Genomic DNA, 16,072 nt, shown 5'->3' on the forward strand with positions numbered 1-16,072 from the left:
TTGTTTTTAAAAAAGGGCAAATAAATAAAATTCCAATTATCGCTTTATTGGAAATCGATAATTTTCCGCAACGGAAGCGCATTGCGAATACCCATATAAAGCAAAAAAAAAGCAATGTTCGTTTTGGGGGCAAATTTATTGGAATTAAAAACGTTGCGGCGGCGTTCGTTGCGCGTTTTACGCTTTTTTTCGGCGAAATTTTTTTTGCCGCGGCGGTTAAAACCCGCTGGGGGGTTACCGGCAAAACGTTTGCGGGAATTTTAAAAAGCTACAAGCGCGAAAGGGCCCAATAAACCCGTAACATTTAAAAAGCTTACCGAAAAGTTACCGGCAAAACGATCGTTAAAAATTTAAAGGATTAAAAGTTCCGGCAAAACCGAATCCAAATTTAATTAAATTACGATAATTGGAAAAGATACCGGGGGGTCGCTAAAAAGGGCCAACGGGCCGGCTAAAACCGAAAAACCCAAAGCGGACACCCGAAAAAACACTATTTTCTTTACGTAATTAAATACAAAGGATAACATTTATAGCTACCGGTTAAATCCAAGTATCCAAAAGGAGCGGCCAAATACCAATTATTTACGGTTACAATCGTTAAAATTATTGGAATGGTTGTTAAATGCACAAAAAGGAAAAAAAAAGGGCTCGTAATTTCGAACGGAAAAAAAAGCCTTTTATATGCCGGTACGAACCCATTTTTCCGGATGCTACAAAGCTTTATAACCGGTTTCCTTAAGCGTTGCCGGGCATTAAAGCGGCTGTTAAAGGTTAATCGGTGCAAAGGCGGGTGGTTACCGGGTTACGGGCCGGATGCGGTGTTTCCTTTGTTAAACCTCCGTAAATTTCTTACCAAAAGTGTTATCGCTAACAAAAATTGTTTTTTTTTAACCTCCCCTTTTTTCGTGCCCTTTCGGGCACCCGGGGTCGGTTTTTTAAATTTTCCGCGTTCCAAGCGCTTTCGTACAATTTAAACTTTACCCTATTTTTTAATTTCGCCATTATATTTTGGCCGCGATACCGGTAATTCGCTAGCATGTTTTTAGGGGGTCCGTGCCCGGTTGGTTGCTAACGCCCCCTTTTTCTTTTTTTACCGGGCGGTTTTGCCCGTGCATTTAACGCTTTCCGCTTTTTGCTGGGCGGTTTTGCCCGTGCTTTTAACATATTGCCCCCTTTCGATACGGCTTGTCCTAAGCCGTTTATGCCGCGCGTGCAACCCCGTAAGTAACCGGTAACTTACGGTATTTCGCTAAGCCGCCCCGATGCCCGGTAACGCTTAAAGAAACCGGTTGTAAAGCTTTATAGCATTCGGAAAAATAGGTCCGTACCGGTATATAAAAGGCTTTTTTTCCCGTTTAAAGCTACGAGCCCTTTTTTTTTCCTTTTTGTACATTTAATAACCATTTTAATAATTTTAACGATTGTAACCGTAAGTAATTAGTATTTGGCCGTTCCTTTTGGATACTTGGATTTAACCGGTAGCTGTAAATGTTATCCTTTGTACCCGATTACGTAAAGAAAGTAATGTTTTTTTGGGTATTCGTTTTGGGTTTTTCGGTCCTAACCGGCCCGTTGGCCCTTTTTGGCGACCCTTTGGTATTTTCCTTAATTATCGTGGTTTAGTTAAATTCGAATTTGGTTTTGCCGGAACCTTTAATCTTTTAAATCCCTAACGATCGCTTTGCCGGTAACCTTTCGGTAAGCTTTTTAAATGTTGCGGGTTCATCGGGCCCTTTTGCGTTTGCAACCTTTTAAAACTTCCGCAAGCGTTTTGCCGGTAACCCCCCGGCGGGTTTTAACCGCCGCGGCAAAAAAACCTCCGCCAAAAAAAAGCGTAAAGCGCGCAACGAACGCCGCCGCAACGCTTTCGATTCCAATAAACCTGCCCCCGAAACGGATATTGCCTTTTTTTTGCTTTATATAAATGTTCGTAACGCGCTCCCGTTGCGGGAGGTTATCGATTTTTAATGGGGCGATAATTAAAACCTTATTTATTTGCCCCTTTTTAAAAATAATTATACGGAGCGTACGGTATTTTGTAACCGTTATTTTGGTTGTTAAGCATATTAAAATTATGCCGTTAACCTTTGTATGCCGATATGCTTCGATAATTGTACGGGATTTTCCAAATATATTTATTACAAAAACGTGGTTAGCAATAAGGTTTGCGTTAAGCTTTTTAAATGGTTTTGGGAAATGGCCCAAAACTTTTATAAAATTTTAAATACCGTTTACAAGCGATTGCCCAAAACGATACCGAAGCTTTTCGAAAAGTTTACCAAAGCTTAATTTCGCGCCCGCAAGGTTATTTAAAAGGTTAAATCCTTTTATACCATATTAACCGAGCAATTTGCGCGCTACAAACGTTAAGCCGTTATTTAAAAGCGCATCCAGCGCAAAATTGCTAGCGCTACGATATTAAAAGCTATTTAAAACATTTCCCAATAGCTTTACGTTATTGCCGTTTAAACGAAAAAGCAAGCTTAAACTTTAGCTAGCATCGGTAATTTTTTTAACAAAATAAAGGCATTTTTTAAACGTTTCGAAAAAGGTATAATTGTTTTTTTTGGTAACATTACCGCTAGCTTTGCTACGATTACGGCGCATTCGGATATTTAAATTTATAACCGCGCGGCTTCCCGTAAAAATGCGGCGTCCGTATTAGCGCCGGAAAGTGCCGCTTTTAACGCCAACGATTTTAACGGTAACGATTGTAGCGCTAGCGAAAGGAACGTAATTTTCGAAGGTTTTGGTTTTTTTGGATACGGCATTTAATTAATTTTTTTACATATTTTTTAATTAATTATTAGTATTCCTTTTTTAAAAAGTAATTAATTTTAAATTTTTTTTATTAATTTATTACAATTAAAATTACAATTTCCTTTCGTTATATTGCTTTTGCAGCATTGCAAGGTTTTAATGTTTTTAATTACTAGTTAGGTTTTAATGCCCCAATAAATAATTTTAAAATGCTTTTTTTTCGTTTTTTAATGGGTTTAAATACCGCCGACATGCATTTGCCGTTACCCGAACGCTTAAGCCCGTTTGCCGTATTATTCAAAGGTTTTTTTATTTTTTTTTTCGGGCAAACAATGGTGTTTTTTACCACGACGTACGTTTAAAATGCGGTAATTACTTTGGCGTATCGCGCCAAGCATGCTTTTTACGGGCTTTCCAAAATGTGTTACACTTTGCATGTCCTTTAGGATTTAAATATGTCGTACCATTAATTTGGGGCGTTCCCCGTATTATACCGTTCCCATTTAACTTTTTGTTTATAGGGCACGATATTTTACGGCTATTATAAGCCGTTTATGGGTTTTTTTACGTTTTTTTTCGGTGGCTAGCCGGTTCGGCACGTTAAAACATTTTTTTGGGCCATTTTTTTAGCTTTTGTTATTCCTTTTTTGTAATACCCCCGTTTTTTCCGGGTATTTACCCGTTAGGGTTCGGTATTTTCCTTATTTTATAAGCTTGCTTCCAATAAGCTTGCTTTATACGTTTAAACAATTTTTTTCGTAATATCCTTTTTTAAAATCTACGAATTTTTCGATTTGTTGTAATTTATTTATTTAATTAGGTATTTTCGTTTTTGCAAAGGCCTTTTGTATTTTAGCAAAATTTTTATTTTAAAGCGATCCTTTTTTTTTCCTTCGATTTTTAATTCCTTATTTTTTGGTTTTTCGCCGGGCTTTTTTTTAAACGCTTGCAATAAATTTGCCGGGAATACGTTATGTATCCGGTAATTTACCGAAAGCTTTAACCAAAACGCTAAACCGGCTAACCCAACCATTTTTAGGACCTGGAAAGGTCCCAACCATTTATTCGATAGTTTTTTTAACGGCTTTTTTATTTTAATGTTTGCCGTACTTAGCAATACCCAATTGCCCACCCCGAAAGGTACCGGGGTTTTGCCTTTGTTATAATACTTTTTGTACGTATTATTTGCTTTTTTTAGCAATTTTTTGGCTTGTTTTTTAATTGCTTCCAAAGCCCCCGCCTTAATTTTAACCGCTACCGAAAGTTTTTTTTTAATTACCCGAAAGTTATAAAGCTTTCGTAAGTAAAACTTTATTAGCAAAAACGCCGGGGTTTTTTGCGATTTTAAATGCACGTTCGTATTATGCATTTACGTTGCCAGGTACAATAGCAACGCCCAATCGTTTTGCTTTTCGTAGCAAAAGCACCGAAAATAATGCTTTATTGCTTGGTTCGTCCGTTCCGTTTGCCCGTTGGTTTAAAAGTGATATGTTATTAATAGCTTTTTTGCAACCTTTAAATGTCCGGCAAAGGTTGTTTAAAACCCGTTTGTAAATAGCTTGTTCCGGTTCGATACAATCCTTTTGGGCGTTCCTAACAACCCTTAAACGTATGCAAATAAAAGGCTTCCCAATTTTTTATTAATTAACTTTATGGACGTTGGAATAAAAAAGTTATATTTGGTAAACCGGTCGACCATTACCAATATTGCGTCGCGCTTTTTGCCGGTTTTATTTATTAACGTTAAAAGCTTTTTAATAAAATCCATTAATAACTTTTGTTCCGGGCGGTTTGGTACGGGCAAAAATGCTAGCAACCCGTAAGGTATTTGTATTTTTGGTTTTATTTATTGGTATATTTAATACGTCCGTACGTATTTGCGTACGTTTTTAGCTATACCCGGCCATTTAAACTGCCGTTTAAGCTTTTTTAAAGTTTTGGCTATGCTTTTGTAACCTTTTGTTGGGCTATCGTATTGTTTTTAAAGCATTATTTGCTTAAACGGTGCTAAATTCGGAACCTAAACTTTTTTTTTATATTTAAACAAACCGTTGCTAATTTTTTAAACGTTAAGCTTATTTTTCCAAATACCGCTTTAAACGAAATCGTTTTTTATTTGTGCTTCGAAAATGCGTTTTAATATCGTTTTAGTGTTTTTTTTAATAGTAATCGTCCTTACGTAAGTTGCTTTTCGAAATTTGGCTAACAAATTGCTTTGGAATTTTTTTTTGCTATATTGGCTTTCCCGTTTATTAATATGTTTTGGGAACGTTTTAACAAGCCATCCGCGGGGTTTCGGTATTTTAGCTTCCATTTAATCGTAAAGTTATACTTTGTTAAATTTTCGAGCCATTTTGCTTAGCGCTTTGTTACTTTTTCCTTTATTAAAATATGGGTATAATTTAAATGGTTAGTAATTATTTTAATAATTTTTTGTAAATAAACTAAGTAATGCCGTTACTTTTCGAAAACTTTTACGATTGCTAGCAATTTTAAATTAAAAATTGTATAACGTAGCTTTTTTTGTTGCAATTTTTTCGATATATAAATTACTAAGTGCTACCGGCCGTTTTGCAGTTACAATAACACCGCTTTTATCGCGAAAGCCAAAGCGTTGGTTCGTACGTATAGCGGTTTCGAAAGGTTAAAATGTACCAATACCGGAGCTTTCGTAAATAGCAGCTTTAATTTGCAAAAAGCCTTTTTCGCAACATTTTTTAAGTAAAATACGGTATTTTTGCTAAAAAAATCCGTTAAAAGTACAGTAATTTTCGCGTAGCCCTTTACAAATTTCCAATAATACCCCGTAAAGTTTAAAAATACCTGGATGTTTTTAACGCTTTCCGGTATCCTTTACTTTAAAATCGTAGCAATTTTATCCGGCAAAATTTCGATCCCGAATTTGGTTATCCTAAACTTTAAAAAGTTAATACTATTCGTTTCGAATTTGCATTTGGCCGGGCTAACGTAAAGTTTAAACCGTTCGAATCGTTTTAGCACCGTTTTTATTGCTTTGCGGTGCTTTTTTTGTATTTTCGAAAAAATAAAAATGTTATTTAAATATACGATGCAATTGTTATTAATTAATTCCCCAAGCGCTATATTAATAAAGTTTTGGAACGTTGTTAAGGCGTTGGCCAAACCAAAAAGCATTACTAAGTATTTGTAATGTCCATATTTGCAGCGAAAAGCAATTTTCCATTCGTTTTTTTATTGGATCCGTATTTTGTAATAAGCGTTTTTTAAATCCAATTTAATAAAATACTGGCTTTTAAATACCCGGTTAAATATTTCGTAAATTAGCGGGAATGTTAACCGGTTTTTTTTGGTAATTTTATTAAAACCCCGATAATCGATACAAAAGCGAAGCTTTCCGTCCTTTTTTAAAACGAATAGGATTTTAGCGCTAGCGGGGTTGGTTAAATGCCGGATTTAACCTTTTGCTATAACTTCGTTAAAGTACCCCCGAAAGGTTTTTAATTCCTTTTTGGATAAAAAATAAATGCTTTCGTAAGGCGGCATTATTTTTTTTTTTAATTTAATTGCGTGGTTTTAATTTGTATATTTTAGCAAAAGGTTTAATTTATAAAGTTGCGCATGTTTTGCAATTATTTTTTTAACCCATTTCGGGAAAGTTTTTAGCTTTTTCCCGGGGTTTTTCGGGGTTTTCGAGCGTGCAACCGTTAGTACAGCTATTGCTTGTCCCGATTAAATTAGCTTTTTGGCTATTTCCAACAAAATTATTTTAACCTTTTTGGTGGTTACCGGAAACTTCCACTTTATATCCCCAAACCGGATTTTAATATTTTTTTGTTAAAGCTAAAGCATGCTTAACGTAATGTCGTACCCGGCCCGGGGCATTATTACGTAAAATACTATTAATTTTCGGGTTATTCCCTAGCTATCCGTTACCCAAGTTTTGTATTCCTTTACCCTTAGCGTAAGCATGCGTTTCTTAGTATCGAGTTACGCCAAATAGCCCCCGTTTGGTACCGGTATCTTTTTTGCTTTTATTAAAAAACGGTTGTGCAGCAAATTAACGTCGTTTTTATTATTAACCAACGCTTTTAACTTTACCCGGCGACCATTAATCCGTAAATACATTTCGGTTTTTTAACGCGTTTTAGCCGCCGGGGCGCACTTTTAAGCCCCGGTGCCTAAACGGCCAAATAGCGGTATCGAATTAAATAGCGATATTTTGCTTTTTTTGGGGCACGCCGGCCGGATATAGCCCAATTCCTTATACCCGTAACACCGTACTTCGGGCCTTTTCCTTTTTGCCTTTTGTATGGTTGCTAAAGCTAACGGGGTTTTCGGGTTATCCGTTCGTATTTTGCATGCTACAGCGATATAGCCTAATTGCCCGCATTTAAAGCAAATAACCGGCTTTTTAAAGGTTAGGATATTTGTATCCCCCGGGATCCTTTTATGCGGTTCCGATATTATTTTTGCTTTAAAGGCTTTGGCTTGCAATTTTTCCATAATGTAAGGAAAGCTTTTAAATGTTACCCGTTTTTGGATTTCGAGGCGGAGCCGGTTAAAAAGCAATATTGTCCTTATTTATTTGGGTGCTAATTCGAAAAGGTTATCTTTTATTAAATCCCAACAAATTCGGAACGTTTTAAACAATTCGTAATCCTTTTATTTAATAACGGTATTTTCCGCGAGCTTTTTAATTGCTAGTTACATTTGCAAATTAGGGTTTTTCGATTTTGTTTAAAGCTATCGCGAAAAATCGGCCTAAATAAACAATACCCCGGTATTTAAGTAATGCATTTGTTTGTATTTTGTCCATTATGCCCGTTAATAATGGTCGAAAGTGCTAAAAGTTATTTAAATTTTTACACGGTCCTTACCGTAGCGTTCCTTTTTGCTTTTAAAAATAAATTTGTAATTATTAATGTAATGGGCGATATTTTGCTAAATTACCGACTTTTTAAGCATAAAAAGCTTAAAAGTAATTTTGTTTTACGTAAAACCTTTTTATTGCTTAAAAGTATTTTTTTTATTTTTGTTTAAACTTTTATGCGCATATTTTAACCCTTTATTTTGGATTTTTTGGATTAAACGGGCGCGTTTGCTTTAAGCTTCCAGCGCGTCGTTTATTTTTTGCAATTCCTTTACGGAAAGGTTTTCAAAATTGTTAAGAATTTGCAGGGTTCCTTTGGTATTTTGTTCCGGTAATTTAACGGCCCTTTCCAACGTGCTCGACGTAGCGTCGGGCGTTATTATAAACGGTGCGAGGTCGCAAATGCCTTTTTTAAATTTATTCGATCCTTTCCGGTAATTACCCGGGCTTGCTCCCCAAATAAAAAAAGTATAAAAAAAGGAACAATATATTAAAGGTTAATTAATGCAAAAGCGGGTAATTACCGGGTTACGGGCCGAATGCAATGTTTTTTTTATTAAGCTTCCGTAAATTTTTTACCAAAAGTGCTATCGCCAACAAAAATTGTTTTTTTTAACCTTTTTTTTTTCGTGCCCTTTCGGGCACCCGGGGTTGGTTTTTTAAAATTTTCGCGCTTTAAACGCTTTCGTGCAATTTAAGCTTTATTTTATTTTTTAGCTTCGCTATTATGCTTTGGCCGCGATACCGGTAGCTTGCTAGCATATTCCCGGGAAGTTCGTGCCCGGTTGGTTGCTAGCGCCCCTTTTTTTTTTTACCGGGCGGTTTCGCCCGTACATTTAACGCTTCCCGTTTTTTGCCGGGCGGTTTCGCCCGTACTTTTAATAGCGGTTTGGCGAAATACCGTAAGCTACCGGCTATTTACGGGGTTGCACGCGCGGTATAAACGGCTTGGAACAAACCGTATCGGAAAGGGGCAATATGTTAAAAGCACGGGCGAAATCGCCCGGCAAAAAGCGAAAAGCGTTAAATGCACGGGCAAAACCGCCCGGCAAAAAAAAAAAAAGGGCGCTAGCAACCAACCGGGCACGGACCCTTTAGGAATATGCCGGCAAGTTACCGGTATTGCGGCCAAAGCATAATGGCAAAGCTAAAAAATAAAGTAAAGCTTAAATTGCACGAAAGCGCTTAAAGCGCAAAAAATTTAAAAAACCGACCCCGGGTGCCCGAAAGGGCATAAAGGAAGGGGAAGTTAAAAAAGGAACAATTTTTATTAGCGATAGCACCTTTGGTAAGAGATTTACGGAGGCTTAACAAAAGAAACACCGCATCCGGCCCGTAACCCGGTAACTACCCGCCTTTGCACCGATTAACCCCTAACATTGGGGTGGTTAAAAAAAAGGAAATAAAGGATTAACAAAAGGTTTAAAGGAAGGTTTAAAGTGTTAATAACTTTCTTTGCATAAAGTGCTTGTTTTTTACGAAATATTTTTGTGCTTGTCGGGCTTTAATCCTGCTTATTAAGGATTGCGTAAGCGGAGGATTCTCCTTTTTCCATAATAAAATGGTAAAAAGGATGGTAAGCGGTATTACTTAAAGCAATCCGTCCTAATTGTTTAAACCGGGTTAAAATGTTAGCTTAAGGGATTGCATAGCGCCCCCTTTCAAAGCTTTTTCGATTTTAATGGCCGAAAGCAAATGAAAAATGCGCTGCCAAACGTCGAACCAATAATTTTTAGCTTTTGAATCTTTTACTTAACCTTAGTTAACTAAAGGACCCTTTTTTTTGCTTTTTTGTATTGCTTTTTGCAACATTAATTAATGTAAAAAAAACTTTAAAGTGGAATTTTATGCTCGTAAATTTCCAAACGGCGTAAAACTAAGGGTTAATAATTATCAAAAGGTAATTAAATTAAAATGTTATTATTTAAGTTTAAGGAGGAAGGAATTTTGCTGGAAGAGAGGGACGGATCCAACCTCCTTATATAAGTACAAAGGAGCTTTAAATGGTTGGTGCACAGATTCCGGATCTGTGCATAGCGGTTTTCCAAAGCTTGTGCATGCGCTTAACAAGTAGGTTCCAACAGTTTTGCTATTAATAAATAAATACAGCGGCAAAATTTAAAGCTTTACATTCCCAAACAAAAAGGAATTAACGGTTACCAAAATCTTAAAAAAATGGAAAGCATAAGTAAAAAAACATTATAAATTGCTTGTTGTTACTTTTAAACACAACCAAAAAAAGTTTATTATATTTGTAAAAAGATTTTTGGAATACGAAAAATGGGTTTAAATTAAAGGTATTGTTATTAAAACTTTACCGTTATACATTTACGAACCCAACGAAATAATTAAACGTACGGAACAAAACGTTATTACGAAAAAAATACGCATGCGTAAAAGCGCAAAATTTTTTAAGCATTTATAACCGAAAGCGGTGTACGCTGCCGTTTAGCTAAAAAACATAAATCCTTTACTATCGAAAAGCATGCGCGCTTTTAACAATATTTTTTTAAATTAATTTCGGGGGTAATTCCGGTATTACGCCCCGAAACTTTTTACGGGTTTAACAACCAATTTAAAACCGGATTGGAACGGCATTTACGCTTATGGGTGCAAAGTTTATTTTTTAAACGTAAAAAGGTTCCATAACGCGAATTTTAAGCATTTTAAAATTAACTTTCGTGCCGGGGTTAAATATTTAATAAGCTACCAAGCCTTTAACATTTACCAAATTTAAATTTCGTTAAAAAAAAAGTAATAATTATAAAAAACGTTAAATTTAATAAAAAAAGTTTTTTTTAAAAGCAAGCAAAAAAAAAACCCAATTAACGTAATTACTTATAATTTATTGGTTAAATATAACAAAACGGAAAACCCGTTTGTAACCCGAAAAGAAATTGCTAATGCGCTGGGGCTTTTTTAACCGAACGAATTTTAAGCATTTACTTTCGTTACCAAGCATTAAAGTTAAAAATTGGGGGTAAAAAAGCCAAATTTTATCGTAACCATAAAGGTTAAAGCCGTAAAGGATTCGGTTAACGGGCCGGATCCAAACGCGTACAAATTTTTAATTTTAAATGCTTTAAAAAATGGCCATAAAGCGGAGCAAATGCGTAATACAGGCTTTTTACGTATGGGCAATTCGTATTACGGCTTTATACGGCTTGGAAAAAGCAATAACTTCCCACCGGTAAAAGGTAAAAGTAATAACAAACCCAAAAAATAACCTTTAAACCGTTAAAACTTGCTTTACTTTATAAAGCAATAAACCGGTTTTTGCTTACTTTAAAACCGGATATACCAATTGCAATTACAAGCGGTACTTTTGCAGCGCCTTTAATTGCAATACCAAAAGCGTTTAATACTTTTAAAAATTTGTTCGAAATAAACCCAAATAAGCAAAAAACGCCGCTTTCTTTTCCTTTTGCTAAAAAAGGCAAAGGCTAACCCCGCAAAAAAACGGGCCTTTTGCTTTCGCCCAAAGCTTTTTTTTTAACGCGCTTTTACCGAATTTGCCAATAGCTACGTTTAAAGCGATCCGCGCCGTAACCCGTACAGCCGTAAAGGAAACAAAAAAAAAGGAAAGCAAGCAACGCAATAACTTTAATAGCGCTATTTTTTATTACGGTTTAGCAATAGCGTTTAACTTTTTTAAACCAGAAATTAAAAACGTTGCTTTTAAAACAAATTTAATAAATAAAAGTTGGAAAGCTTTTTTCGATACGTATTTATTTAATTAATAAACGGCAATTAAAAAAAAATTTATCCATTGCCCGGTTTATAAAATAAGTACAATTGCTGTAATAAAAATATTAAAGCGCAATAATATGCTTTAAAAAGGAAAGGATTTAAAGTGCAAAGCTCCGTAATGTTAAAAGTTAATCGGTGCAAAAGCGGGTAATTACCAAGTTACGGGCCGGATGCGGTGTTTCCTTTGTTAAACCTCCGTAAATCTCTTACCAAAAGTGCTATTACTAACAAAAATTGTTCCTTTTCTAACTTCCCTTTCCTTTATGCCCCTTCGGGCACGAAAGGTCGGTTTTATAAATTTTCCGCGCTCCATGCGCCTTCGTGCAATTTAAAATTTACCTTATCTTTTAACTTCGCTGTTATGCTTTGGCCGCAATACCGGTAACTCGCCGGCATATCCCCGGGGGGGTCCGTGCCCGACTGGCTGCCAGCGCCCCCTTCCCCCCTTTCTACCGGGCGGTTTCGCCCGTCTTTTTAACGCCCCCCGCTTTCTGCCGGGCGGTTTCGCCCGTGCTTTTAATACGTAAAAGCTTTTGCCCTTTATATATACGTAACTCCCGCGTCCTTTTTGCTTACTAAACTTCCTTTTTAATGCTTAAAAGCGTTATACGCTTTTAAGCAAAGGAACCGCTTTTTTAATGCTTTAAGCATTTGCTATCTTTGCTTAAAACCTTTCTTTTACAGTATATACTATCTTCTTTGTAACATTTCTTTTACTATATTGGCTGCTGCGGGCGCTTTTTAGCTTTTTTTTTTGGAAATTCGGGAAAAATCCTTTTTTTTTTAAAAAAACCCAGCGCTTTATTAAAAACTTCGAAATAAAAAGCAATTTTAATAATAAAAACGCGGCGGTTCCCCGTTTTATCCAAATTGCTTATATTTGCTATACTAACGTAAATCGTATCGAAATCGTTTCGGGTCCTTGTATTTTGCTAATCGGTATTGCTAAATGTGCAAAACCTTTGGAATTTGGAATTGCGTTTTTTCCATTACGGTTATATCGTACAATTTTTATCGTAAAAGCAAAGCCATTTGTAAACGTTCGAATGGATTTTACGCTGTTAATTTTCGATTTTAGCGCGTTAATAAAGCGTTCGCTTTTGTAATAGCTAATGGCAATTACGTTGTTACCCCCGTGCGCTTAACCCGGTTTAGCGCTATTAATTTTGGTATTAACCGCAAAAATGCGGTTTTAACTTAATTTTTTTACGAATTGCACCGATATTAGCAAGCATAATTAAAAAAAGCGCGCTAATAAAAAACGCGCTGTTTTTTTTTCGGCCTTATTTTTGCTGTTGGTAATAATTTTATTGCTATTTTTTTTAGCAATGCTTTTATTTTAAGCGTTATGCTTTTAACCCCGTTGCGGGGTAATTGTACGGCCGGGGTAACTAATTAAATAAATGCTTTCGGGCAAATTTTTATAACTATAAAAATGTATTTTTTTTTGCTTTTGTTTATTACAACAAGGGTTAATTAATACCGCAGCAACGTATTTAATACCGTTATAATAAAGCGTTTCGGCGTTAAAACTTTTTTAGCTTGTTTGTACAGTAAACGCAACAACAAATTGCAAATGTTTTAATTGCTTTTTTTCGGTTTTTTTGCCGTTGCCGCTTCGAATCCGGCAACGTTTTAAAAGCTTGCATTTTTTAAAACCAGGTTATGCGTTGCCGCAGCGCCGTTCCGTTCCTGGCCGAACGCTTTGGTACTTTTTTCCTTTTTGCTTGTAATAATTATACCGGTAATACAATTTTTAACGATATCGATTTTTAAAATAGCCAGTAAAGTATTTTTTGGTTCCGGCATATTTTTTCTTTAAATTTTTTTATTGCGGGCCGGCGTGCTTTTATTTAAATAATTAATTAAATTTTCGTAAACCGGCGTGCCTTTTCGTTCCTTTTTTTTATTAATTTTTTTTTGCGTGCTACGCGCACATATAATGCTTCCAGGCCGTTATTTGTTTTGGCGTTGCCCCATTGCGCTTTAAATTTTGCCAATGCCTTTATATCCAATAGTTTTTCCAAAAGCTTTTACGTAGCTATATTGTATTCGATTTATTTAATTAATATTTAACGTTTCGGGCCGCTTTTTTTGGCTTTGCTTTTATTATTTTTAGCGCATAAAATTTTTTTTATTGCTTATTTTTGGTACATTTTCCCGTTTTTTTCGGTTAAAACCAATATTAATTCCGGTTTTGTATTTGTTTTTTTTTGTAACGGAAGCGGGTTAATAACCGCCCGCTTTACCAATTTAACGTAAAAAGTAAAATGTATGCTTTTTAGCACGTTTAGCGTAATTGTAAACGGGGAAAAAACCGTTACCATTTTGTACTTGTTAGTAATTTAATTTAGCTTTTTGCTGGACTTATTTGTTTTAATGTTTTTTAAAAATAGCTACATTTCGTTTTTAACTTTGTACCGTTTTGCTGGTTTGCGGAGCTTGTTCGCGTTAAATTTTTATCGTTATTATACGAACGTTATTGCTGCTTTTGCTAAATTTACGCCTTTTTTTAAATGTGCCACGAATTTGGCCTTTTTTGCTTTTTCGCTTTTTAGCGGTACCTTTTTTTTTTTTTTCGAAACCGGGTTAACGTTATATTTTAGCAATAATTTATTTAAATTATAACCCGTTACGAATAAATCCTTATTATTTATTGCTAATTAACAAGCTATTATATATTTTAGCTAATTTTTTTAAGCGAACGTAATTACGCAGCGCATGTAATGCTGCACTTTTTGGTTTATCCTTTCCGTGCCGTTATTTATTTGTAAAAATAAAAATAAAAAAATAGCAATTGTTTTATGCTTACCAAGCGGCATAGCTTTATCCAAAAGCTTTTTATTTAATCCAATCCGCGGTTATTAATAATTTTTTTAAAAAAGCCCCGAAATTGCTACTAGCATTTTTTAAACCGTACCGCGCACGTTTCGAATGTTATAAACGTTATAAATTTTAATTGCACGTATTTAAATAACTTGTTCGTAATTACCATTAAATATATTAATGCTTTTTTTTAAAAGCTAAAAAACCAGTTATAAAATTTATTAGAATTTGCTTTTAAAACCGGTTTGGTACCGGTAAAAGTTGCAATAAATTTTGTTTATATTGTTGTAACGGGCGCAATTTGCAGCATATGTTGCAATTTCGCACAAACCGGGCCGTATTTTTGGCTATACCGTTTTAATAGTATTTACGCTGCAGGATTCTGTAAATATTATTTTTCCTTGCGTGTTTTATTATTAGCAATGCGTAAATTTTTTGTAATATAACCGTATTTAATGGTTTTTAATTTAAAAGTTAAAAACGCTTTTTAAATTGGAATGCCCCGCTTACTAACAAAAAGCAATTTGCAATTTGTGCTTTCGTTTCGGCGTTTGGGGGAACCGTTTTGCGTTTTTCTTTATTGCCCGGATTTATAATGGTGTATTTTATCGTTTTTAGTTGCTGCATTTTACAATGTTATTAATTTTTAATTTTCGAATAATTGGTTTTTTGTTAAAATGTTGCTTGCTTGTTGTTTTTTTGGTTTTATATTTTTTTAAAAATCCTTTTTTAAACCCGTTTGCGTTTTTAACCGGGCCTTTTTCGATTTTTTTTTTAGTTTTTTATAATTGCTATTCCCGTATATAATAATACCGGGTTAAAAAAGGTAATTTTCCGGGGCAAACCCAATTCGTTTTAATTCCGTTTAAACAATGCGTTTGGAATGGTTGCGTGTTTTTTTAACTTGTATTGCAGGTTATAATTAAATCGGGATAGCGTTTTTGCCCATTTTGCTTATTTTCCGGTAACAATTTAAGGTTTTAAAAAATGCTTTAAAGCTTTGTAATTTGTAAGGATAAAAAACGGTTTTTGCATATTCCGTAACTTTGTTTTTTACGCTTTAAAACATGTTATAATTGTTAATAACTTTTTGTTATAAATGGTGTAATTCCTTTGCGCTTTTGCCAATTTGGCTAAATAAAAAGCCATTAAGCGTTACAACCCATTTTTTTTTTTTTATTTATACTCTGTTTTATTTATAAAAAAGACCTTAATGCTACTGCTAAGTGTTGCGTGGGGGAAACCTTTGGGTTTGGCTTAGGGAGGAAAACCCTGCGCTTACGAACCGGTGCCGAATTGGTATTAAACCGCCGGCTCCGTTTATTATGGTTCGCTCGATTGCTAATAAATGCTCCGGCAAAAAAGCGTCTTTGTGCCCCCGGCCAAAAAGGTGTAATGGTAAAGTAAAAATAAAGGCTAACATATGGAAAAATTATAAAAAAAACGTATAAAAAATGTAGCTTTAAAAAAGCGCTATTGCTTTAAAATGGTTCCGGCAATTGCTGCCAATAAGCAAAAGTTTGGCCAATTAGGTAATTATTGCGTAAAGCTAGCGTTCCGCGCTTTCCGGCCCCGCGTTATGCTTTTGGGTACGGTTCGTATCCGGTATGGTATAGCTTATCCTTTATCGTTATTTTTTTTTATGTAATTAAATATTGGTGGTCGTTTTTATTAACGTTTTCGTGCGTATTTTTATTGGCCCGGTGCTTGGTTATTTCCGTTAAAGTAACGGTACTTTTTGTATTTGCCATTCGGGTGCTTATGGCTTTGTTAAAAGTAAATAATTATGTTTGGAAAGTAATTGTGCTTTCTTTTGCCGGCGTAATGGTTCCGGGCGGGTTCGGGAAAGTTGTTCCTTTGCCGGTGCTTTCCTTTTGCTTTGCTTGC

At 35.2% G+C, this 16,072-nt stretch overlaps 3 protein-coding genes across 3 annotated transcripts; 1 reads left to right on the plus strand and 2 right to left on the minus strand.

Annotated features, from left to right (window-relative positions):
• Positions 1 to 1,722: 1,722 nt before the first annotated feature.
• On the minus strand, positions 1,723 to 2,331 carry GGTG_05064 (hypothetical protein; the record flags this gene model as incomplete). The annotated part of the gene is made up of 2 exons (XM_009222863.1): positions 1,723 to 2,102; positions 2,229 to 2,331. Coding segments are annotated over 2 exons (483 nt in total), but the record flags the coding sequence as incomplete, so codon positions are not given.
• Positions 2,332 to 4,566: 2,235 nt separating this feature from the next.
• On the plus strand, positions 4,567 to 5,485 carry GGTG_05065 (hypothetical protein; the record flags this gene model as incomplete). The annotated part of the gene is made up of 3 exons (XM_009222864.1): positions 4,567 to 4,579; positions 4,927 to 4,939; positions 5,338 to 5,485. 3 exons carry the CDS (start codon positions 4,567 to 4,569, stop codon positions 5,483 to 5,485), a joined length of 174 nt encoding a protein of 57 aa, XP_009221128.1.
• Positions 5,486 to 6,903: 1,418 nt separating this feature from the next.
• On the minus strand, positions 6,904 to 7,224 carry GGTG_05066 (hypothetical protein; the record flags this gene model as incomplete). The annotated part of the gene is made up of 1 exon (XM_009222865.1): positions 6,904 to 7,224. A coding segment is annotated over one exon (321 nt), but the record flags the coding sequence as incomplete, so codon positions are not given.
• Between the last annotated feature and the right edge of the window lie 8,848 nt (positions 7,225 to 16,072).

The sequence above is a fragment of the Gaeumannomyces tritici genome (assembly GCF_000145635.1).
Source record: "Gaeumannomyces tritici R3-111a-1 unplaced genomic scaffold supercont2.2, whole genome shotgun sequence".
Taxonomy (NCBI): Eukaryota; Fungi; Ascomycota; class Sordariomycetes; order Magnaporthales; family Magnaporthaceae; genus Gaeumannomyces; species Gaeumannomyces tritici.